The sequence below is a fragment of the Musca domestica genome, unplaced genomic scaffold, assembly GCF_030504385.1.
Source record: "Musca domestica strain aabys unplaced genomic scaffold, Musca_domestica.polishedcontigs.V.1.1 8, whole genome shotgun sequence".
NCBI lineage: Eukaryota > Metazoa > Arthropoda > Insecta > Diptera > Muscidae > Musca > Musca domestica.
The window spans coordinates 5,680,574-5,707,106 of NW_026712409.1; the positions used below are offsets into that span (position 1 = coordinate 5,680,574).

General features: G+C 37.2%; 3 protein-coding genes across 3 annotated transcripts; 2 read left to right on the forward strand and 1 right to left on the reverse strand.

The window, feature by feature from the left end:
* Positions 1–4,453: 4,453 nt before the first annotated feature.
* Positions 4,454–5,138, reverse strand: LOC109613008 (uncharacterized). Its single transcript, XM_020038552.2, has 2 exons — positions 5,066–5,138; positions 4,454–4,999 (listed from the first exon to the last, which is right to left on the reverse strand). The coding sequence occupies exons 1-2, from the start codon at positions 5,136–5,138 to the stop codon at positions 4,476–4,478; spliced, it is 597 nt and encodes a 198-aa protein (XP_019894111.1). The 3' UTR covers positions 4,454–4,475.
* A 4,563-nt stretch (positions 5,139–9,701) lies between these two features.
* LOC101894679 (uncharacterized) lies at positions 9,702–16,772 on the forward strand. Its single transcript, XM_020039999.1, has 3 exons — positions 9,702–9,786; positions 9,851–10,501; positions 16,642–16,772. Exons 1-3 carry the CDS (start codon positions 9,708–9,710, stop codon positions 16,770–16,772), a joined length of 861 nt encoding a protein of 286 aa, XP_019895558.1. The 5' UTR covers positions 9,702–9,707.
* Positions 16,773–20,483: 3,711 nt separating this feature from the next.
* LOC109611619 (uncharacterized) lies at positions 20,484–21,538 on the forward strand. The gene is made up of 2 exons (XM_020034709.2): positions 20,484–20,803; positions 20,871–21,538. The coding sequence occupies exons 1-2, from the start codon at positions 20,710–20,712 to the stop codon at positions 21,536–21,538; spliced, it is 762 nt and encodes a 253-aa protein (XP_019890268.1). The 5' UTR covers positions 20,484–20,709.
* The last annotated feature ends 4,995 nt before the right edge of the window (positions 21,539–26,533 follow it).

Below are 26,533 nucleotides of genomic sequence, written 5' to 3' on the forward strand. Positions count from 1 at the left end.
TATATAAAAATATGTGGATATGGAGTTTCATATCCCTCGTTTTTGGTTAGCAGATACTAAGAATTGTTAGTGTATATCTAATCCAGGAAAAAATTTCCTGATCATTTACTCGGTCGGTTTCATGAATGACATCACCTTTAAGCAGCCCTTTCCAGGAAAACCAATTTCAATGACATAAACTACTTTTAAATAATTATTTTAAGTAAAATCCAGCAAATGTGCTACTAATCTCACTCTTGATGTTATCTAAAAAGTCAATCCAGAGTATAGTCAAATATATATTTGACACACACCCCTCCTCTCTCTGCCTCTCTCTAACTAAGGCCAACTGTCTGTTTAACATGGTATGTTACACACACACACAAACGTTTATCAATTGCAGCTTCTCTTTGTTTGTAAATCTTTGATTAGTCCGGATAGAAATTTACACAATCTAACACACTGGGTGTCATACTTGTGTCAGGATATCCTGCATAATAACCAGAAATGACTTTTGGCAGTATCACATCATATTTGATTAAACTAACCTACCTACACCGACAAACATACATACATATATACTTTTCTTTGTGACCAATTCTATATCCATTTGTATGGCAGTGTGTGTGTGTGAGTGAGTAGCTTGATGCGAACCATTCACTCTTACTGGGCCTGTCGAAGTCAGTTACATTTCCATTTGTTATTTATTTTGATTGGATAAATATGATTTTTGTGCAAATAATCAGGCCGAGTATTATGAACAGCAACAACAACAACGATAGGATGGACATAAGTTATTCACACACACACACACCCATACACATACAAACAAATTGCCTACAAATATTCATTTACTCTTTGAAAATGTAGCCATCACATCGTACATGACCGACCGATCATCTAACCATTGAGTCATAGATTTGATGAGGATATGGGGTGGGGAGGAAGAGAGAGGGGGAGTAGGATATTGGGTGTCAATATTAAATCTATCCATGTGCAAGGGAAATCTATCAATGTCTGTGTCTGTCTGTCATTTTGTGTTTGTGTTTATTTTCTCTTTCCTTTGATTTGTTATCAAATATGAAGTCTGCTGAGACCATTGTCGGAAAGAGAATTGAAAAATTAAATCAAATTTTGTGCCTCATTCGAAGGCAGTAGGTGGAGTAAGGAAACCATTTTAAAGCAGTTACAGAAAAAAAAGGGGCGGAAGGGGAGAGAGATAAAGGGAAACATAAACACTATTCAAAATTGCAAGTGAAGTTAAAGATTTTTATGGAAATAGGTTTTTTTCTGAGGACCTATATTTTTCAAAATTAATTGAATATTGGTTTTCTGTCCTCTTCGTCAGCAAAAACAATGCCAATCAATACGAATGAGATTTAAACGCTTAAAGAAATTCGATTGGACTATAAAATATATATTTGCTATAGAAAACCGCAGAAGGCAATTTTATATAAGAGAATAATCCAAGAACTCTTTTTAGGTATGGAATACTAGCGAAAAGCTTGAACCTGGAGAAATACATTTTTAGACAAAATCTTCGCCATGGCTTCTATGGAACTTTCTACTCAATTAGAGTTTGATCCGATTTCTCTTTTTTGCAGAAGACACTAAAACTTATTGCAGATTTTCGGTCAACAAAATATATAAAATGGTTATGAGACTAATAGAAGGAATATTCCTAGAAGCTTATTTAACCAAACCAGATTTCCGTAAAGTCAATTATCTAAGAATACCCCGTATAACGCCTTTAACGCTGAGAAATAACATGTATAAAATATTCTATCAACATAATATATACAGAATTACTTTAAAGGTGAAAGTGCTCAGGAAGGTCTTTAACCTTTAGAAGAGGCACCGAGGACCATATACATGTAGGATAGCATTAGAAATTGCTGTATCAGCTGAATAGATCTTCCGAATATATAAGGTCTCAACAAATCTCCTTAAAATAATTCGGAAGATCTATTCAGCTGATACATTAATTTCTAATGCTATCCTACATGCATATGGACCTCGGTGCAAAGGCAAAAAAACTGCAACCAACTTTAGACTGCTGTCATTTCTAAGCCACTCGTCCGAAAGCTGTTGAAATTATTCCAGTGACAGCTCATTATATTGTTTACAAGCGCACAAAGGCATTTTGGTGAGAATTTTCCAGAAAATACGTTATTCGTGATAGAATTCAAGCGTGATAGTGTGATTTCTTTATATTTGGCTGGAAGGCCACAAGTGGCTATCGTTAGAGCACTCCAACATTTAAATGTGAATAAATCTTTTGTGTCTCGTACCATCGCTCGTTACCGTGATACTGGTAGCGTAGCCCGACATATGTCAAGGAAGTGGACGGAAGAAAACAGCAACATAAGCAGAAATGCTTCGAAAAGTAAAGAAGCGACTTGATCGAAACCCGCGTCGCAGTGCCCTAAAAATGGCTCGTGAGCTGAACATATCGCAATATTCCATTCGGCAAATATTGAAAAATGAGCTCGGGGTAAAGCCTTTGAAATTCCAAAAAGTGCAAGAACTTACACCGCACCCGAAAGAAAATAGACTCATAAGACCAAAAGAGTTGCTTTGCTTGCCCGAAAGTAGCCGAATTTGGTTTTCTCCGATGAGAAAACATTCGATGTCCAGCAGTTTGTAAACAAACAAAATGATCGTGTTTACATGCCAAAGAGGTCAGCTGAAAATTTGCACCTTCGGTTGGCCACCAGAACTCAAGCATCGGCCATGGTGATGGTGTGGGCCGCCATAACAGGTGATGGTCGATCTCCGCTCGTATTAATCGACCGTGGCATCAGAATAAATGCAGAAATTGTTAAACGGTTACAAAATGAGGTTCCTTGCATTATTTCCAGCGCACAATGGCAACCAAAATCTCCGAATACCAATCCGTTGGACTACTGCGTCTGGAGTATTTTGGAAAGCAAGGTTGGCACTAAAAAATACCAAAGTGTCGATCACCTCAAGCAAGCGCATCGTCGCAAATGGGCCAAAATACCGCTGAGCAACACTCGGGCAGCGTGTGACGGTTTCATTGGCAGTTCGAAGGACATAATCCGTGCCAAAGGTGACCAATTCAAAAAAAATCTAAACTTATTCTAAATTTTGATGGTATTTCCACATTTTTTGCTTGACTAAAAAAATAAAAAAATGTGAAAATTATGGAAATTGACTTTGTTGCAGTTTTTATCTCACCCTGTATATCAAATACAGCTCAGAAATACATTTGCCAAATTTTATCGAGACCGGCTCAGATTTGGATATAGCTCCCATATTTAAAGTTCAAAGTAACTAACATTTGAGAAGAATACCCTCCTTTGAATCGATTGCTACTGAATTTGCCCATTTGGTACACAATTTAGTTGAAATCGGAGAAAGATATATCCGGCAATTTATTAGCAATCGATTCAGAGGAGCATATTCTTCTCAAATATTAGTTTCTTTGGACTTTAAATTGATATTATTTAGTTCTCACAAATTCCCTATAAACATTTTTTATGTGAAGCTCTACTAAATATGCAAAGGGGTGTAGGGTATCGGTATCGGGTGCAGGTAAGTCAGCCCGCCCTACTTTAAGACTTTCTTTACTGGCTATGAACCTCTTGGAGAGCATCAAATTATAAAAAAAAATAAAAAATGTAAAAATTATGGAATTTGACTTTGTTGCAGTTTTTTATCTCACCCTGTTATCTCAAAGGTCTTCTTTATAGAAGCACCGAGCAAGCCAAGAACGTCCGAGTCGCACTTCCGAGTATGCAAATTTTAATATGGTTTCTCAATATTTTACTTGAAAAATTGAGTTTTTGTTTTATGTTGACAATTTGTAAGTAATACAGGATTTTGATGATGATGTTCGGATTGTAAAAAAATTTGAAGATAATCGGGAATTCACATGAATGGTCGTTGGATATCCCGATATTGCAACAATTTTGCTCATTTCCAGCTACGTCGGTGCATACAGCACTACAAAGAATTTAACTACAAGAGATATCTGGAAGGAATACTATCCGTAGAAGGCACCTTGAGGGCCTTCTAATTTTTGAAACCTTTTGAAAAGGAAAATCTTTCACCTTTAAAATTTCCCTAAGAGGCCTATGAACTGTAGAAGACATATAGAAGATATTTTTACAATATACACCATAGATGCTGGTCTAATAACTTTGTAGACCCGTTGAAGTTTCTTTTATATGAGAAAGGTTTCCCAGAAACGCATTAGGTCTTTCACCAATAAATATTTTTAGGGCCTCCTATAGCTATAGAAGACACAACAAAAAAGGGTGGTTCACAGAATTCTACTATATGGTATTCCATAGATTTACAAGTTTTCATTCTCTAAGATCCCTTGTATGTGGTTATATCCGTATTTGGTGTAGAGTATTGCTGCAGTCTATAGGCTACCTTTCGAGAAATAAAACAACACACAGATTTTTGTACTTTCCATATAAAAAACAATTTCAATTTTCTCTTATCCGCTAGACTTAACAACTCGACTATTCTAAATTCAAATGTTTATATCTCTCCTCCAGCTGTTGTATTATCGCTTCACGCCGCCTTCGGTGTCGGGCCTTTTCGATGACAATGCATGTTGTGTCACTGGCGGCACCCGTTGTGGCCGTCATTGTCGTGGGTGTTGTGGGCGTGGCTGTACCAGTTGGACTGGTGCCCGTAGTACCCGTTGTACCGGTCTGGCGCCCAACTACATCATAATCATAATCCATACTACGAGTTTTGAAGCAAATCTCTTGTGTTTTAGGTTCTGAGGAAGAGCCAGCAGTGCTACCCCCATTCATGCCGAAGAGGCCATTGAGCCAGGTCATGGTTTCATTGGGTTGTGTAATCAGATCATAGATAATTGCCCCACCAACACCACTTGCCACGCCGAGACCAAAACCGGAAATGGCCGATATGGCTTGGGTCACTACACGTCCCTCGGGTACGGCATCTTCGCGGCCGGCTTTTTTCAATAAACTATAGACTTCATCGGGTTTCAGGGGCCGCAATTTAACACGACCAGCTGAGTAAGGGTTAAATAAATATAAGTAGAATATTTTCTAGCTTTTTCGGGTTATTTGTAATTTACCTTCTGCAATTAAAACTCCAATGGCCAAAAGAGCAGCCAATACCGCCAATTTTGAGGACCAACTAAAAAGCATTCTAATTTCTTTTTTGGAAACTTATTTTTGTAGATATGACAAAATCTTACAGCGACCAGTTTTACAACTGAAAGACAAACAACGATTTCTACGGTTTATATTAACTTGGTTTCTGGTATTAATCCATTCTGAGACAATGGATGGCAACAACAATAATTGACAGTTCAAAATTTTTTGTTGTTTTGTTTTTTTTTTTTTTTTTTGGTTTGGCTTGGTTTGACAACAATGATGACGAAGCCCCTAATTATGTGAATGAATGAATGGTTTTTCTCTTCGAAGAAAGTAGCAGCTTAGGGGGTCCATTGCAAAAAAACCTAAGTTTTATTGATTTTTTATGGTCAAAGGGTGTTATTAAATAACTAGATATTCGGGGGGGGAATGCGTGCCATTTGTGAATGAATGAAGTGACATTAACTACATTCGGAAAAAATGCATCTTAACAATGTGTTAAACTGTTAAGTATTTTATTAGATTTTTATCAACATTTATTTATGGTGCAGTAGTTAAAATTCAATAATTTGTGGTTAGGGACTGGAGAAAGAGAAAACGATTCCTGATATAAAATTTTTAAGATTGTCTTCAGTTTTTTCGTATGTGAGACATTTTCAAGAATCATTAGAAGGGTGTTAGAGATGAAGTTTATAAAAATAACAGTTGGAAAAATATTAGTATATTTTAGATCATTTTTGAGCCAATCCCAGTTCTTTGTACTGCTTCAATTTCAAATTACTAGATTTTAATATGAGAATGCCAAAAATTTACCTCAAAGGTCTTCTATACAAAAGCACAGACCTATTCAAAAATGTCGAGACCATCCTTCCGAATCGGTCATTTTTAATATATTTTCTCAACATTATACCTGAAAATCGAGTTTTTGTCGAACCTCCATTTTCCTAAAGTGACCTACCTCTGTGGTAATTTCTGCTTTCGTCGGTGTAGAGGTCTTCTACAGGGAATTTAGCTACAGAATATATCCTATCAATAGAAGACACCTTGAGGGGTGTTGTTTATTTTGCCACATGCCCATGATCATCAGAAGATAGGTTTATAATCTAAACCATAGTATGAGGGTATATTACCGGTTGGAAAAATATAGGTATATTTAATATAATTTGAGGCCCAATCCCAATACCTTCGTACTGCTTCCATTTCAAATGGCAAGTTTTTAAGATGAAAATACCAAGAAATGGGCGGCGACGTTATACCCCAACATGACAATAGATTGCTAATAAAATAATAAATTAAATTATGGCCACTTGGCACGTAACGGCAATTTTACAGTCAATTTTTTGGACAATGTGGCTGAAATTTTGACAGACATGATTAGGGGTGGGAGATCTAAGTTAAAAAAATGTCGACCTATGTTTGGTCAATCAACGCTCAATAGACTGACGAACCACCCAACCACCATATGCAATGCTTACACCACTTATCGTGGATTGGCTACATTCAGTAGCATAATCATAATATTTCATTAAGATAGGTAGATGCTGTATTTGAAGGCATCTACAGGGCGAGGTAAAAAACTGCAACAAAGTCAAATTAATTTAACTTTTATTTTTTTTAATTTTATTGAATGAAAGTAAAACACCCTCGAATTTAAAATAGTCGAGTTGTTAAGTTTAGCTATACAGGGTTTAGGTATACAGGGTGAGATAAAAAAATGCAACAAAGTTAAACGCCATAATTTTTAATTTTTTTTTTTATTTTATTAAATGAAAGCAAAAAATGTCGGAAATAGCATCAAATTTTAGAATAAGTTTAGATTTGTTCGAATTGGTCACCTTTGGCACGAATTATGACCTTTTAACGGCCAATGAAACAGTCACACGCTGCCCGAATGGTGCTCTGCGGTATTTTGGGCCATTCGCGGCGAAACGCTTGCTTGAGGTGTTCGACACTTTGGTATTTGTTAGTGCCAACCTTGCTTTCCAAAATACTCCAGACATAATAGTCCAATGGATTAGTATCCGGAGATTTTGGTGGCCATTGTGTGCTGCAAATGAAGCGAGGAACCTCATTTTGTAACCGTCCTGGGAGGTGCGTGCTGAGTTCGATGGTGCTGAGTCCTGTTGAAATGTCCAAGGTCTGCGGCCAAAATGTTTGCGTACCCAAGGCTTTAATACACCCTCCAGAATATTTTCGCGATTATTTTCGACATTCATTCTGATACCACGGTCGATTTACATGAACGGAGAGCGACCATCAGTTGTTATGGCGGTCCATACCATCACCATGGCCGACTCTTGAGTTCTGGTGGCCAACCGAAGATGCACATTTTCAGCTGACCTCTTTGGCAAGTAAACACGATTATTTTGTTTGTTTATAAACTGCTGGACATCGAATGTTTTCTCATCAGAGAAAACCAAATTCGGCAGTTCACCACTTTCAGTCAAGCGAAGCAACTATTTGGGTCTTTTGAGTCCATTTTCTTTCTGTAGCGGTGAAAGTTCTTGCACTTTTTGGAATTTTAATGACTTTACCCCGAGCTTATTTTTCAATATTTGTCGAATGGAATATTGCGATATGTTGAGCTCACGAGCCATTTTTCGGCCACTGCAACGCGAGTTTCGTTCAAGTCGCTTCTTTACCTTTCGAACCATTTCTGCTGATGTTGCTGTTTTCTTCCATCCACTTTCTTGACGCGACCACCATTAATGGTGACCATGTTTTTGATGTAGCTCCCATAGCACCCTAACCCTGATTTGGGCTTGGAAGAGCCAACAGAATCGTTAGCTATGAATCTTTTTGGTTTTGGAAACACTCACTCACTGCTTTGAGTGGGAAATTATTCATTGACACTGGAGCATAGACTCGCTATTCCACACTGGGCTCACCTCACCGTTCCTCAGGTGTATCGCCTCACTGTTCCAAAAGAGTTTCGCCTCACTGTCGTATAAAAACTTCGGTTCACTGTTCTACTTGAATTTCGCCTCACTGTTCCACAGGAGTTTTGCCGCACTGTTCCTCAGGCGTTTCGCCTCACTGTTCTATAGAAGCTGCGGCTTGCTTTTCCAACCGAAATGTAGAGCAATCGTGTGCAACTTGGACACAATTATCGTTATTCCCGAATTCCATTTGCCTAGCTATTTAAAATCGAACGACAGCCGATCTCTTTCATCAGTTCCCGATCATCTTCTAATCGTCTACAACTTCCGATTTCCGATTACCCTCAAATCGTTTGCAAACCGAACATCATAATCCTCGGTACTACTCACAAATAATTTACGTCGTAACTCTCGATCAGACACAACTCGCCAACATCCGATGACGAGCCACCATTTCCTGTTTATCCTTAAATCGAATTTAACCCAAACACTATCCCCGATTACTTATACTGCGTATACAACCCCTATATCAACATTGGCGTAACAAATTACCCCTAAAACGTCAACCACCCATTCATTCATCCTAGTTCCCAATTCGGTGTAAATTGGCAATTTGTGTTCCCAGTATGTGGGAAATATTATTGACAAGAGAGCCAGAGAGCTGGCCACATAAACCCAAGTTTTGGTTTAGAACCCATATAAATCTATCTCCAGATATTCGGTATTCTGATGTTTACTTCACACTTTTCACCAGAATTGTTTAGAACTTGATATTTGAGTTCATTAACAACATAACAACAGACAACTAAACTTTCCTTTTATTTTTCAAATAATCTACTCACAACTCCATGCGATGCTCCTATACGTACAGATGACCCGTTCAGACATAAGTTGGATTTGGGAGAACCTCTTATAGGGAGAACCTCTGATTAAAAAAATAAGTACTTAAATCGAAGCAAAAATATAGCATCTGACTTACCGATGAAAATTACCTGTGAGAATGAGCCTGGATTTGCCAGTTGCCAGATTTTCCGAAAGTGAAGTTTAACCTCGTGCAGGAATGCTCGAAGAGTAGGAGTTTTATACGGAGTTTTCTTTTCACTCTGACTCATACATAACCAAAAGAGTAGAATCAGCTCATTTTCGAGTAAATTTTGCTTACTGTCTAAAACGAGTGAAGCATGTTAGCTCTTATTGGAGAGACATCGAAAAATATTCGTCTCGTCTCTTTTTCTACTTCCAAGAGTGTTTCCTCTCTAATTTGAGCAAGTTTTGCTTTTTACTCAAACTCGGGAGAATTTTTAACACAAACATTTACCACAATATTTACAGATAAATTGTCAAACCCTCATTCCACCCTAATACATCTAAACCCAATCGACCTATACATATTGGAGTGGTTGTTTCTATCCGCAAAAGAGGCGGTTTCCCTAAGTTTAGAGTTTATCAAACGAGTTTAATGTAACACATTTTACATTTTATGTAAAAATTGATCTTTCGCCAATGGCATTTGCAACAACAACAACACTTTCTTCACCGAATAAATTTATGCCTTAGGCGTAAAAAATTTAAACGATGCGACATAAAAAAAAATTAACATAAAAAATATGCCTGAGGGCTTCGGAATTTGATTGACTTTTTCCAGCAAATTCGGACACCATTAAAAGTGATAAAAGCCCTGGGTGACCAAAGACCACTTTCAGTTTCGAAGATAAACATTTACGCCGGTGAAAAGGTCACAATGTTTTCAAGATGGTGGTGTTACAATCTAATAATTAGTTTAGTATTAGTTTTAAGTTTTACCCAAACTACAGTCGGAGGTAAATAAAATCATAGGTATTTTGACAATTTTTAAATATTTAATAAAATTTCACCTCTCCACAGCACGACGTGTTTTATTGCGACCATTGACTGCCAAGCAAGTGTATGGCGCCCTAAGATCAGCTGGCCGCGAAGATGCCATACCCGAGGGCCGTGTTGTCAGCCAGGGCATATCTGCCGCAACAGGTTTCACTTTGGGTCTCATTAAAGGTGTTGGTGGCACAATGTTGGCCACCTCAAATGCCACAACTGAATGGCTGAATAACCTCAATCTGACGGCCCACATACCCAATGTGGATCTATATTCCCTATTGCCCAATGTGAATTTATCCTTACCCAATATTGATTATTCCGCACTGATTCCCACCATCAATCTGACTGGTATTGACTATCATTCCCTTCTGCCAACCGTTAATCTTAGTGGCATTGACTATTCCGCGTTACTTCCCAATCTAAATATTACAACTCTATTTACACACAAGGCTAGCGGAAGCAATTCATCGGCCAGTACTTCGTATGTGGTCCAAGAGATTTGTTTCCAGACACGCAGGGCAGAGAGCAATGCTAAGGTGCAAGGCAGACAGGCTGTAACTAGTCCAACAACAACAGCCACAACAACTGGTGTGGGAACAGCTAGTCCAACAACCACGGGGACAGCAAGTCCCACAGGCACTGGAATGGCGACAATTTCGAATACAGCCAGTGCTACAGCAGGTACGTCTCCAACAGGTTTTTCTCCAACTGCAAGTGGCACTTCTACGACGGGAACTACAACCACAGAACCAAACCAAACCACGTGCATAGTCATAGAGAAGCCAGCGACAAGACGTCGAAGGCGACGCGCATTTAATGGAAATCTAAAGAGGAGCACTGTGACGTTTAATTAGAAGAAATAAATTATATTATGTACTTATTTATTTTTATTTATAAACAAAAATCTACGTTGTACGTTAAAAAATAGACCGACTTTTTCTCATTTAGCACCTCTGTCGTTAAGAAGTTGGAGATTGGTTTGATAACCAAAAAAAATTTTCTAGGTACATTTGTCGATTTCAACACTCTTACCTAACGAAAATGCTCATTACAAATCGGCTTATCGAAACTATTTTACTAATAAGGGCATGCCGCACGAAGAAAATATATTACTCTTTAATGGCTTTGGCCTCCATAAACCCTTATAACAAGTAAAACAGTATCAGTGGGTTTTCCGAAAGATGTATACCCCCAGCCTTGAGTTATGGTTTTTCTACATTTAGTTCACCCGTTATGGGGGAGGTTCCGAAGCAGTTGGCCATTATTGTCCAATTCGTATCTGACCTAAGACTGCTAAAAATATTGGAACGTGCCAGATTTGGACCCAGGATTTATATGAGATATGTGCAAATTTTTGGAAAATGTGAAAATTGGAGGAGATCCAGATGCGTATTTCTGATTTTATGACTGTTTTGGCTCGTCAAAACTTTCACCCTTTGTGGGGAAGGTACTAGAAGGAATGGCCGAATCTATATCATCTTTATAAAAAATCTTGTGTTGATGAAAATATTGAGACGTTCCAAGTCAGAAGGGATCGTGTTTCAAGAGCTTAGTGAATATTTAAAAATTTGACCCTTTGTGGGGGGGCGTACCAGAAGGAGTGGACCGATATATTCCATCTTCACACCAGACATTATACATTTGTGATATGTGTATTTTGAAGACAATCGGACACTTACATCACATTTTAGAATAGTTATAATGATTCAAAATTTTGAACCTTTACGGGGGAGGTACTGGATCAATGCAAATATTGGGATTTGCAAATTAGGAGCAAAATCGGATTATCCCTTAACTTCCGGCGCAGGAAATTATTTTCTTTGAAAATGTTGGCATTTTGAAGGAGAGGACCGATATTGCCCATATCCGAAATCGATATGAAAATATTAGGATTTGCCAATTTGGAGCAAAATCGGATTATCCCTTATCTTCCTGTGCAGGAAATTATTTTCTTTGAAAATATTGGGGGAGGTACCAGAAGGAGTGGACCGATATTGCTCGTCTCCGAACTCGATCTAAGTTTGATAATGAATGTGCGCATCAGACAGACAGACGGACGGACGGACACCGCTAAATCGATTCCAAATGTCCTGAAATGGATTTGGTCCAAAGAGACCTAGGGTCTAAAACCGTTTTTTTTTTTTTGATGAGGCACGTTTTGGCCGTATCAAATGATATATACAATCTCAAGCCATATGGCCGAGGTGTAAAAATAGATTGATAAGACAATATTTATATCCTCCGGCTACAGAGGGTATTTATCATTTATACGGCAAAAACGTGCCTCATCGAGATAACGGTTATAGACCCTAGGTCTCTTTGAACCAAATCCGTTTCAGGACATTTGGAGTCGATCTAGCAATGTCCGTCTGTCTGGCTGGCTGGTGCGCACGATAACTCTCGAAGGGAGTATCCGATTTGGTCTAAACTTGGTACATCGTAATTTTATTAACAAACATAGATCGAGTTCGGAGGTGGGCAATATCGGCCCACTCCTTCTGGTACCTCCCCCGCATGAGGTCGACATTTTCAAACGGATAATCCGATTTTGCTCCAACTTTGTAAATCCTAATAATGGACAATATCAGTCCACTCCATCAAGTACCTCCACCACAAAAGGTCGAAATTTTGAATAATTACAATTCTTAAGAAAGAGTCCGGTTGTTATCAAATAGCACACCTCACAATATTTTTATTAACTCAAGTTCTGGTGTTAAGATGGAATATATCGTTCCAATCCTTCTGGTACATCCTCCACATATGGTCAAAATTTTGAATGTCCATGAACCTCATAAAACGCGAAATTAACATCTGATTCCATTGAGAATTGGCACATCTCAATATTGCTGTCAACACAAAATATATAACAAAGATGGTGGAGATCGGACAATTGCTTCTGATACCTCCCCCACAAAGGATCAAAATTTTGAATAACCAAAACGATTATAAAATTCGAAATAAGTATCAGGCTCTCTTCATATTTCACACATCTTATTATTTCAGCTAAAAGGAGATTTGTTGTAAAGATGGGATACATCGTTCCGCTTCTTCTGGTACATCCCACACAAATTGAATATGCGTGAAGCTCACAACACGCGAAATTAACATCTGATTCCATTCAGAATTTGCACATCTCAATATTTCTGTCAAAACAAGATATGTAACAAAGATGGTAGAGATCGGACGATTGCTTCTGATACCTCCCCCACAAAGGATCAAATATTCGAATAATCAAAATGATTATAAAATCCGAAATAAGCATCAGGTTCTCTTCATATTTCACACATCCCATTATTTCTACTAACAGAAGATCTACTGTGAAGATGAAATATATGGGTCCACTCCTTCTGGTACACCCCCCACATATGGTCAAAATTTTGAATGCCCGTGAAGCTCATAAAACCTGAAATTAACATCTGATTTCATTAAGACTTAGCACATCTCAATATTTCTATCAACACAAGGTCTATTATAAAGATGGTAGAGATCGGACGATTGCTTCTGCTACCTCTCCCACAAAGGATCAACTTTTTGAATAACCAAAACGATTATAAAATCCGAAATAAGCATCCGGTTCTCTTCATATTTCACACATCCCATTATTTCTGCTAACAAAAGATATGTTGTAAAGATGAAATATATGGGTCCACTCCTTCTGGTACCTCCCCCCACAAAGGGTCAAAATTTTGAATATCCATGAAGCTCATAAACCGCGAAATTAACATCAGATTTCATTCAGACTTGACACATCTCAATATTTTCATCAACACAAGATCTGTTATAAAGATGGTAGAGATCGGACCATTCCTTCTGTTTCCTCCCCCACATAGGGTTCAAGATTTTGAAAAAGTAAAACGCTCAAAGAAAGCGAAATAATCACCCAACTCTCTTCAAATTTAATACATACATATTTTTCTGCTAACACAAGATCTGTTGTGAAGATGAAATATTTATCGGATAACCCCTCCTGTTACCTCATCCACAAAGGGTTACAATTTTCAATACTTTTATCGGTCATAACTTGGGTAACAAGTCAACGATTCTTTACAACTTGCTATATTTTTTATATTTCTCTCAACCAGAAACCTGAGATGGATGTGGGATTTATGATTTGGCATAAAATTGGATATAAATGTTCGATGTTCTTGTAATTTTCTAAATATCAATATTTTTATCTGTATTAAAATAGAATACTTCGGACATTCTGACATTTTCTAAAAATTATCACATACCTCATACAGGGTTGTCCATATTCGACCCATCTGGCAACGCCATAACTTTTGACAGAGATGTCACATCGCTTAATGACATACCGCGTTTGAAGCGTCAGTCCAAGCAGATTTTTACCAGAAACCAATACACGCCAAGCGAGCCCTCTGAAATAGTTGAAATTTACATTCAACAGAATTGTGAAAACTCAACGTGCTTTTAAAAATGTGAGAAGTGCGCCTTCTAAGAACACCATTAAGCGTTTATACGAAAAATTTTCGACTGGTAAGACTCTTTCTAATCTGAAGAGGCCATATAAAAGTCGACCAAGGCGATCGGCCAAGAATATCGCTGCCGTACGAGCCAGTGTTGAGAGGTCCCCAAGAACATTCCAAAAACCCCGTTCTCAGAAGTTGGGCATGGCTCGGTCCACTTTACAACGGATTATTCGCATTGATTTGCATTTGTTCCCGTACAAAATTCAATTGACGCAAAGAATGTTGCCTGCGGACAAGCCTCGTCGATTGGAATGGGCCCAAAGAGTCATGGGTCGGTCGAATAATGGCAACCCTGTATAAAGTGAAGGAAGTAGTCGATATAGTCCAATATTACATATTTATTTATGTCCGATGCGAAATGGACAATATTGGCCCTTTCCTTTGGAACCTACTCCATAAAGGGTTAACATTTTGAATAATCATAGAAAAAGAAGAAGAATAATCGAACATTGTCTGAGGGTATACATTTGTCGGCAAAACCGACTGATACTTTTTAACTTGTTTTTTTTTTTTTAATTTTTCTAATGGAGACACTTGGCTCCTGGATATATTTTCAAATGAAATAAAGAGCTATAGAGCCTTTTTTCTTTACATATTTCTGGACATTGGAACTCCAGGGGGTTATATTTTCAAAATTAAAATTTAATTTTGAATGACCTTGTGCAGCAACCCCAATAGCTTAGCAAAGGCTATTTTCAAGGCACTTATGCCCTCCCAGTTTTATATGCAAGAGTTTCATCACATTGTGAAATATTTTTGGCACAAGTTTTTAATTAGCATTTTTTATTTCTATGCAAATAATCTGCCATAATATGTTATCTAATATTTCCGCATAGCTACTATTGAAATAATCATTTCACTGGAATAAAGTCTTAAATTGCAAAATACTTTCACTTTCAAGAAAAGAAAAAAAAAAACAAATCAGCTATTTTCTGCAAAAAAAGCACCGAACAACTTTCTTTTAGTCATTTGTTTTGATAAAAAAAATGTTTATCTCAATATTTTAATGATCTATCAGCGACAGTTAAGCGTGGCAACAATAGCCCCACACATCGAATACAAGAGACACCGTTATGTGATGCGTAAGGTGTGTGTTTGTGTGTCTCTCTGTCTGTCTAATTTAAGACCGGTTCACAAGTTCAAATGTTAATGAATTACCCACAGCCCGACACAGCTTGTCTCTGGGTTTTTGTTGGCGAGACCAATGGTTTGGGGTCATATTAGTGTGTTTACATTCTTGTTGTTGTTGTAGCTGTCAGGTTGAAATTCGGTTTGTTTGAAGACAGTCCAATTGGATACATGAGACAGCGGCGGTAGGAGTAGCAGAAAAAAACCATCTCCAAGAGAAGTCATTAAGGGAGAGTAACTTATGTCAAGCTGTGTTTTCCACTTAATAATGACGTAAAAGATGAAGATAATGATGATGATGTGCTGTGCTGTGTAGGGTTGTGTTGGTTGTGTGAGGGAACAACAACAACAACATTTAGAAAATTAACAAACAACAATATCTGTAGCAAAAACCCAGATCACGTCATTAGCAACAAAAACAAGGTATCAACAAAAGGTAAGAAAACATCAGTCAGGCCCAAAACATCAATATGTCCCCTCGCTCCCTTCAATGGTCATGGCTTGATTCTACTTGTTTAAGACCAGACAGAATCGGAGAGCTCATTAGCATAATTATTTACATTTTACCAAAAAGAGTCGGCTCCAACTGACAGTCAGCCAGCCAGTCAGATGCTGCCTCACTTTATGTTCCAGCAAATTTGTGTTTTTAGCTGGGAAAAGGGATACCATGGGCAACGAGACCTGATGGTGGTGGTGTTGATGGTTTGGCCAAGGGGAAAGGTAACAAAGACTAAATAGTACCTTTGAATAGGAAATTATTTACATTTTTCTTTGAAATCCTAAACGACAATAAAGAGATTGAAGGAGATTGAGATGACGACATCTCCGCGTTGTTGTGTCAAAGAAAACTTTCCAAGAGGACGGCTGTTCGGCCCAGAAAAACACACATACACACACACACCTTCATGAGAAAAACTTTTCTGCATGAAATTAGATTTTGATGACACTTTGCCGCTGAGTTGGGAGAATGGGTGTTTTCGGAGGATGAGGCGGAGGAATAATTAGTACAAATTGAATAATATTTCATTCGTTCATTAAAATTGCAATAATTTTGAAATAAAAAGTAGAGAGACATACATACGCCTTCTGCCTTGGACTATCTTTGCTATTGATAGCCGGACTTGTTTGTGTACCTGAGAACATAGATCAAAAACTATCATATTATCTGAGAATGGTATAATTAAATTCCCCTCAAAATTTTTAAAGACTTGAGATTTAGCATGGATTTAATGCATGTTGAAAGCCCCGGCTCATTCCAGGAAAAATACTTATTAAAAGTCTTATTACCAACCCATTATTTCAACAAGGGCAAGTCGCAGATGTTTTTGGTCCACTAAGTGTCGGTTAAATAATTATTTACGACTCTGACCACTAAAATCGACGTATATTCAAGGCTGGTATTCACATAATGTTAGCGTCATATGTAAAAGATGAGATGAAAAAACTGCAACCAACTTCAGACTGCTGCCATTTCTAAGCCACTCGTCCGACAGGTGTTAAAATTATTCCAGTGACAGCTCATAATATTGTTTACAAGCACACAAAAGCATTTTGGTGAGAATTTTCCCGAAAAAAAGTTTTTCGTGATGGAATTCAAGCGTGATAGTGTGTTTTCTTTATATTTGGCTGGAAAACCATAAGTGGCTATCGTAAGAGCATTCCATCATTTAAATGTGATTAAATCTTTTGTGCCTCTTACCATTGCTCGTTACCGTGATACTGGTAGCCCGTAGCCCGACGTCAAAGAAGTGAACGGAAGAAAACAGCAACATCAGCAGAAATGGTTCGAAATGTAAAGAAGCGACTTGATCGAAACCCGCGTCACAGTGGCCGAAAAATGGCTCGTGAGCTGAATATATCGCAATATTCCATTCGGCAAATATTGACAAATGTGGTCGGGGTAAAGCCATGGAAATTCCAAAAAGTGCAAGAACTTACATCGCAACTGAAAAACAAGTAAAAAGCCGAACTTTGAATACACTCCACCATTTGGAACGAATTAGAAAATTAAAAAAAAAAAAAATAAAATCCATTAAAAATTCTGTTAAAATCCTAAAAATACCGATATATAGGGTATATACGATATTGTGGACCTATATGGACAAATCTATTTATGGGGGTAAAGTACTCACAAAGAACTCCTTGCGTAGAATTTCAGAAAATGACATCGAAAATGTAAATAAAATAATCAAAATACCGAATATCAGGGCGATATCTGGGGCTATACTATATCGCGGACCTATCTAGGCAATTTTCTTTCAAGGGGTAAAGAACTCACCAAGAACTCCTTGTGTAGAATTTGAGACAGTTCCAACGAAAAATGTGGCTAAAATAATCAAAATACCGGCGGATACCGCTTTATGGGGGCTATACGATATCATGGACCGATATGCCCATCTTCGAACTTGCTCTGCCTGCAGACAAAAGACAGACCTGTACAAAGTTTAAGCTTCCTGTCTTAATTCGTTTTTACTGTAGCATGATTACAACAGATGGACAGACGGACAGGGGGACGGACAGGGCTACATCGTTTTAGAATTTTACGCTGACCAAGAATGATGAGTTACAAACGGAATGACGAACTTAATATACCCACCATTCTATGCATGGTGGAGGGTATAAAAATAGACTCAAAAGAGCTAAAGAGTTGCTTCGATTGGCCAAGAGTGGTGAATTGCCGAATTTGGTTTTCTCCGACGAGAAAACATTCGTTGTCAAGCAGTTTGTAAGCAAACAAAAGTATAATTTTTACTTGCCAAAGAGGTGAGCTGAAAATGTGCATCTTCGGTTGGCCACCAGAACTCAAGCGCTGGCCATGGTAATGGTGTGGGCCGCCATAAGAGCTGATTGTCGCTCTCCGCTAGTATTAATCGACCGTGGTATCAGAATAAATGCCGAATATTATCGCGAAAATATTCTGGAGGGTGTATGAAAGTCTTAATGCCACGCAAACATTTTGGCCGCAGACCTTGGACATTCCAACAGGACTCAGCACCATCACACTCAGCACGCGCCACCCAAGAATGGTTACAAAATGAGGTTCCTCATTTGCCACCAAAATCTCTCGATACCAATCCATTGGACTATTGCGTCGGGAGTATTTTGGAAAGCAAGGATGGCACTAAAAAATACCAAAGTGTCGATCACGTCAAGCAAGCGCTTCGCCGGGAATGAACCAAAATAACGCTGAGCAACATTCGAGTAGCGTGTGACGGTTTTTTTGGCCGTATGAAGGCCATAATTCGTGAAAAAGGCGACCAATTCGAACAAATGTAAACTTATTCAAAATGTTGATGCTATTTCCAACTGTTTTGAATTGCTATATGGAGAATAAGGGAGCATAAAGAGACTTTCATGTTCTTTAAAATTCACATTGCAGGTGTGATATAACGACATGTAGATGGCGCTCGGAGAACACATGTTTTTGAAATATAATACGATAATTCTTCAGTTAATTAATGCTTAAAATAATAACGACGACAAGTTATTCCTTTCGAATATACGTCTAGATTTAGAAAATATAACTGCCGCAGAGGGGGTCTATAGCCTATAACACCCTCAACCATTTGGAAGGAACTAGAAAAATTCTAAAATCATTCCGCCGAAAAAATACCGATGAAAACCTTTATATAGGGGCTATACGAAGAGGTCCACGCATAACTAATTCTTTTTCATAGGTACTGACTCCGAACTGTTCAAGGGGAAAAAAATTCGTAACTTGAATCAAAAATGTGTCCAATAGAAAATTTTAAATGTTTATATTAAAAAGTGTGGCTAAAATAATGAAAATACCAAATATCGGGATGTTCCGTTATTTGAAGGCTGTATGAAGAATTGGACCAATTAAGACAAGTTTCGGTTCCCATTACGAAATATTGAGGTTTATACCAAGTCGTGGACCTACATGTCCCATTTGCCGTACAAAACAAGTCAAAATGCAGCTAAGTTCGGCAGGGCCGAACTTTCCACCATTTGGAAGGAACTAGAAAAATTCTAAAACAGATTCCGCCGAAAATATATAAATAATATAAAAGCATCTAAAAACCTTTATTTAGGGCTATACGAAAACGAGGACGTGGTTTAAAGCCTTCCACCATTTGGAAGGAAGTAGAAAATTTCTAAAAAATTCCGCCGAACATATATAAATAATATAAATTCCTCTGAAAACCTTTATTTAGGTGCTATACGAAGACGTGGACCTGCATAAGTAATTTTTTTCATAGGTACCAATTCCGAACTTGAAATACGACCCCGAACTTAAAAACAATTCCGGTGAATTATGTTGCTAAAACCATCGGGAGGTATCGCCATAATAAAACATGGGTCTGCGTATGAAATTTTTTGTTATAGGCTGTAGTATCCATCACGATCTTCAAATGCGAATTTTCAAACAATTGCGGTAAATAATGTCGCAAAAAATTATCAAAGTTCGGAATATCTGGAGGTTCCGTTATAAAGAGGCTATACGAAAACGTGGACCGATTTTGTCCTGTTATAAACTAAACCTGTCTGCTGGCAAAATACACATGTGTGAAAAATGATAGTCTTATATCTCAACATATCTTCGTTAAGAAGTTGATAATATTTCCACAAAAGGACAGACAGGCAGGCGGGAATTGATGCTGATCAAGAATTTATATACTTTACGGGGTCTAAATGCTTATTTGGTAAATTGTACATATATTTTGTAGTGTATTGACCGCGACATACGTAATTATGTGACATGTAGATGGCACTCGGTCATAAGTCTATAACAAAATTTCAATGGCTATGAGTAAAACAGTAGTCCATTCCAAAATAATCTCACAAAAGTAAAATACCACAAATTCCTCATTCGCTATACAAAAAAAAAAAAACTACAATTGGTTATCGCCCACTTCAACAATAATTAAGCCATTTACAGATGAAAGCGGTAAATCGTGTCATCTTTTATTCAACTTTCTGCCGCCTTCTATTCAAATTCGCATGTCGTGCTTTAACACGTTATTTTGAATTTCGAAAGATTTCCATGGCTCAGAAAAAAAACCAATTGAGGATTGATGCTGTAGGGAATCAGACACAAAATTTACAGTTACACACGTAAACGAAAATAAAGGCGGAATAAAGCCCGCACGAGCCGAGGAGAAGAAAAAAGAAAAAAAGTTATAAATAAAATCAACATAACCGGCAATATAAGGTTTCAGTGTCTTTTGACAGTTGCGGTAAAGCCAAACATCAAATGGGACATAAATACATCAGGGCCGGAGCACAACAACAATAACCACATCCGCAACAATGTTGTGCAGCAATAAAATAAATAATCAATCGGTCATAAAATGTTTGATAATTGTGACATTTATGGCAGCTGCTGGAGTTACGCAAATTGAAGGTATTTGAAAATAATGAATTGAATTCAGTTTCCAACGAATAATGCGTATTTTTTTATGATTCCCTAGGAAAACAGCTGTCATTAGTGCCACTCTCCGCCCCAGATGTATACAAAATTCTGGGAGAAGGTCGTAATTTGGATATCAATCCCGAGGGTAAGACAGTGAGTCATGCCTTGGCTGCGGGAGCTGGCTTTGCAGCAGGTGTTGCCAATGGCTTAACCGGTGTATTGTTGCTGCAAGTGTTAACTGCCAACATTACGGATCCAGATGAAACCACTCTTGCCCCCACTGCAACCGAACCACCGGCAACCAAGTTTTATGCCGCAAAGGAGATTTGTTTTGGTTCACGTTCACCGCGAAGACTTCAAGATATGGAATACACCACAGAAGAAGAAGAAGAAGACAATGGCTTTTTAGATTACGATACAAAATCACCAAGCAGTCATGTTCGAAAAACTAAAACCAAAAGACGTAGACGACCTTTAAGGCAACATAGTTTCCATTCGAATTCGCGGAAAAGCAACTCGGCAGATTCTCGTGGTAGGAGAAGGCGAAGGAGACCTTCAAAGCCAGCGAAATTCGATTTGGCACGATTTCTGACTTATCCAACTACAACTTCCTATGAGGCCCGCACACCAGACCAAGCAATTACTGCCACAGGAACTGGCACTGGAACGATTGCGGGTAATGCCACGCCCATCACTTGCGTTGTTGTCGAAAAGCCAGCTGAATAAAATTTATTTTGAAACTTGGTATTGATGAACTGTGTTGATGTGGTTTTTGAGGTAGGTAAGTGGCAAATGGTGACTGGGAGGAAAGATTTGCGCTTTCAAATTAAAGAGAGAGAGAGAGAGCCATATGGCCTTCACACGTAGACATTTTGACCTTTACTGTTGGTATTAGTGTTCTGTAACTACTCCCGCAAGCTTGACCGATACCTTCCAAAGGGTGAAGTTAATAATTTTCCAAAAAATTGAGACTCTTATAAAAGTGTAGCCCACGGATTAACCGGCCACTTAAATTCATAAATATTTTAAAAATGGGAAACATAAAATCTGAATATTCTCAATTAATTTTTTTTAATGAATACTTCAAATTTTGGAAGCGAATATCTCCACCATTCTCATTACACCTTAATTTAATGCGGTCAACATGTGCCTCCTTGACCCTATTTCAGGACATTTAGTTGACGATTAAGTTCTACCATCCAGCTTCCAAATATTCATGACACACATAGATAAGGTGCGAAAAAGGATACTATAAGTTCACCTTTTCATGGATTTTTTAAGGATTTACTGGTCAGGAAATGCGTATTTTGAAAAAAATAATTGATAGGAACTCCTCTTAGACTTTTAAAAAATATTTTTTTTAAGTTCTCCACCATTAAAAACCGTGGATATTAAAAAATTTGTTCACAGGATCGTCAATAGCTTACTGCCCTCAAGGACCCCCTAAGTAAAAAACTAGCCAAAAAACATATATTTTTAAAGAAATCTTTTCGAAACTCCTAACAAGGTCTCTTTGATTTTGCAATGACATTTTAAAAGCACTCCCTTAAGGAATAACCCTTGATCTTTTAAAGAAATTTTTACGTAAATACTCCGACAAAAATGTTGAAAGCAAGCAAACTTTTTTTCGATATGATTTCAGGGATTCTCTGTATTTTCAAGGATTCTGTGACCAAAAAACGTCAATTTTTTAAGAAAATTTTGAAGGACATTTGGAGCAAAATTCGTGGTCTTTTTCAAAGAATTTCTGTGATTTCAGGATTTCTCTGTATTTTCAAGGATTCTGTGACCAAAAAACGTCAATTTTTTAAGAAAATTTTGAAGGACATTTGGAGCAAAATTCGTGGTCTTTTTCAAAGAATTTCTGCAAGGACTTTGAACAAAAATACGAAGACTTTAATAAGGGGATAATTAAAGAAACTTTTTCAGGAACTACCACACCAACACATGTGGATTTTTTTTAAGATATACTGAAAAAAAAATCCAGGTTTAAAGACATTTCTTCAAGGGAAACTTAAAAAAACCGAATAAACGCGGATTTCTCACAGATTTTTTTAACGAAGAACCTGACTAAAATTCCCGATTTAAAAAAAAAACTGATTTTTTTAAGAAATTTTTTACTGACTTCCTGAAAAAAACTAAAAACTAAATAAAAAACTAATTTCTGAATATTGTTTCTATGAACTCGTGAAAAAAATAAAATAAAATCAAGGACCACTGGTGACTTTTAAATTTTTTTTCAAGATTCTCTCTCGGAGATTTTTAATATTTTTTAAGTACTTCTTAATTTTGTAAATAAAGTTTTTCAGGAACACCTAGGCCACACAGACTTCCTGACTTAAAATAAAAGGATTTTTTAGAATTTTTTTACGACCCCTGAAACATATTTCGTGGATATTTGAGAGAAAAATGTTCAAGGACCATTGATGATTTGTAAGACATTTTTTAAAGATCTATGGATCGAAATACGCAGGTTTTCTTGAATATTTTTTTAAAGATTTCTAGGTTTTTTACAAGGACTTCCTGCTTTGTAGACGCAATTTTTCAACCGCAAAAACCTGAATATTATAAAGATATAACTTTCCGGCCTTCCTGACCAAAACGAGCGGATTTAAAAAAAGTATAAGGACTCCCTAATTAAAAATGTCGATATTTAAAAAAAAAAACTTGAGCAAAAGTTCCCTTACCTAAATCATGATTTTTTTTTAAGAATTTTTTTCAAAAAAAGGTCTGATCGAAAAAAAAATTAATTTCACGAAAAATGATCAAAAATTTTGAATTCTCTGCAAGGATTGTTAAATGACCTTCCTGACAAAAAGTGATTTTTTTAAGAATATTTTCAAGGGCCGAAAATCGATTGACAACCAATGGCTGATTTTTAACAACCCTCGGTAAAGAGGTGAGATTTTTTTAAGAATATCTTTCGAAGAAAGCATAGCTTTTTTAATTTTTACAAGAACTTCCTGATCCAGAATGTGGAATTTCAAGGAATTCGTGGTCAAAAAAAATTGTTTTCATAAGAAACTTTTAAGGACTTCTTGTCCCATAAACGTGGATTTTAAAAATTTCAAGGACTCCCTAGCCGTTATAAGAGTACTTTTTAGGAATTTTTTCAAAGCATATTTAGCCAAAAATGTGTATTTTTCAAAGAAAAAAATTAATAAATTTCCAATTCAAAAAAATTTGTTTTCTTTCAAGAATAATATTCAAGGACCTCCTGACTAAAAACGAGGATTTTCAGAAAATTTTCTCTCAGACTTTCAAACTCAACTCAACCTAGATTTCTCAATGACACTTCCTAAAGAGAGATTTTCAAATACTTCCTAACGTGGATTTTTTAAGTAAAAAACATAAATTTGTTTTTGCGAATATTTGAAATGGAAACTTGAGTGTTTTTACGCTTTCTTGGCAGGACCTCCGGAGTAAAACACGCAGATTTTGTAAATAAGTTAATCAAGTATCTCCTTATATATATGAATTTTTAGTATATTTTAAAGCAGCTCCAAAATAAAAAACGTAACATATGTTCCTAATGACGACAGGAACGTACATTTTTAAATAAAAAATGTGCTAGGATTTTCCGCGCCTTGATTAAATTTTGAACTAATTTTAGGAATATTTTTAAAATTGATTGGTTCGTTGACTCTTCAAAATACATTCCTCTTCAAGTTATGGATTTATTAAATACTTTTTCCACGACCTCCTGGCAAAATTAAGGAATCCCATTTTTTAAGAACAGGCACCAGATCGTGGTTGAAGGGTTATTCAAAACTTTCTGGCCAAAAAAAAGTTTATGGCAAAAAATCATGATGTTTTTTATTAATAATCACTACCTTTTGTTCTATGTATATATACGAACCATATCTGATGTTACCAGCCTGGTGATAATCCTGATTCTTATTAGTTTTTTGATATCTTGTAGTATTCTCCAAATTTTTAAACAGATTCTTCTTTAATTTATTTAGATTTTCTGTTTAATTTTTCTCTTAAATGCCATATTTATTTTGGGTACATTTCAGTTCTATTCTACCTCTTCCTCAGTTGTATTACTCTGTTGACATTAAACGAGGTTGCGTCGTGTAAACATAGTATGATGAAATGAAAGCTAATTAAACAGAGGGGTCATTAAGAGGTACAACTAACACAGGAGGATGTTCTTGTTGTTGTTGTTAAGCACATGTTGAATTTGTGTGAGTAAACCTCACGAACATGTCGCACGCACACACATATACATATGAATTTACGTGAACATATACACATAACCTCAATCATCCTCTAATGCGGTAAAATATGAGCACATCTTTTAAGAGGAAACGGAAATGTCTATAAATATACAGTTGTACAAAGATTTGCATGAAAGTATTGACGCACACATACATACCGTTTGCTTGGATTATCAAAATAAAGTTGGCATCGTTTCGGCTTGAAAAGAAGTGGGACTGCAAAATGAAATTGAAAAACTGGAACATTACAAAAATAAAAGATATTTTAGGTAAACGTAAGTGTTGTGGAAAAGTGTTGAACCTAGGTATTCTCTTATTTTAAAATTGTGAAATAATTTATGTTAGGTCCTAGGGCTATTTTGGTAGCATCAGTTGTGAAATCGACGATTACCAGGAACTGTAAATTTTTAAGTTTATTTTTATACCCTCAGCCATATGGCTAGAGAGGGTATACAAGGTTGCCCATATTCGACAGACCTTTGGGCCCATTCCAATCGACGAGGCTTGTCCGCAGGCAACATTTTTTGCGGCAATTGAATTTTTGTACGGGAACAAATGCAAATCAATGCGAATAATCCGTTGTAAAGTGGACCGAACCATGCCCAACTGCTGAGAACGGCGTTTTTGGGATGTTCTTGGGGACCTCTCAACACTAGCTCGTACGGCAGCGATATTCTCGGCCGATCGCCTTGGTCGACTTTTATATGGCCTCTTCGGATTAGAAAGAGCCTTACCAGTCGATAATTTTTAGTATATTTCAGAGCGCTCGCGTGGCGTGTATTGGTTCATGGTAAAAATCTGCTTGGACTGACGCTTCAAACGCGGTATGTCATTAAGCGATGTGACATCTCTGTCAAAAGTTATGGCGTTGCCAGATGGGTCCGTCGAATATGGGCAACCCGGTATATCATTTGATAGGGCCAAAACGTGCCTCATTGAAATAACAATTTTTGACCCTAGGACTCTTTTCACCAAATCCGTTTCAGGACATTTGGAGTCGATAGCGATGTCCGTCCGCATGACTAGCTGCCTGGTGCCTACGATTACTCGAAGAGAGTTTCCGATTTGGCTCAAACTTGGTACATCGTAATATTAATATCAAACTTAGATCGGTTTCGGAGATGGGCAATTTCTTTTGGAACCTCTTTCACAAAATGGCAATATTATCATAGAAACTAATCTAGTGCACAGAAAGAAAGGCACAAGAGAAAGGATAATCCGATTTTGCTCCAACTTTGGAAATTCTAATATTTGCATCAGTGCTAGGTGAGGTGCAAAAATGTACAATATCAGTTTACTCCATCAAGTACCTGCCCCACAAAGAAATTGCACATATCACATAATATTTATTAATCCAAGGTTTGGTGTGAAAATGGAATATTTTGGTTCACTCCTACTGGTACCTCTCCCACAAAGGGTCAAAATTTGGAATATTCATGAAGCTCATAAAACGCGAAATTAATATCCGATTTCAATCAGACTTGGTACGTCTCAGTAT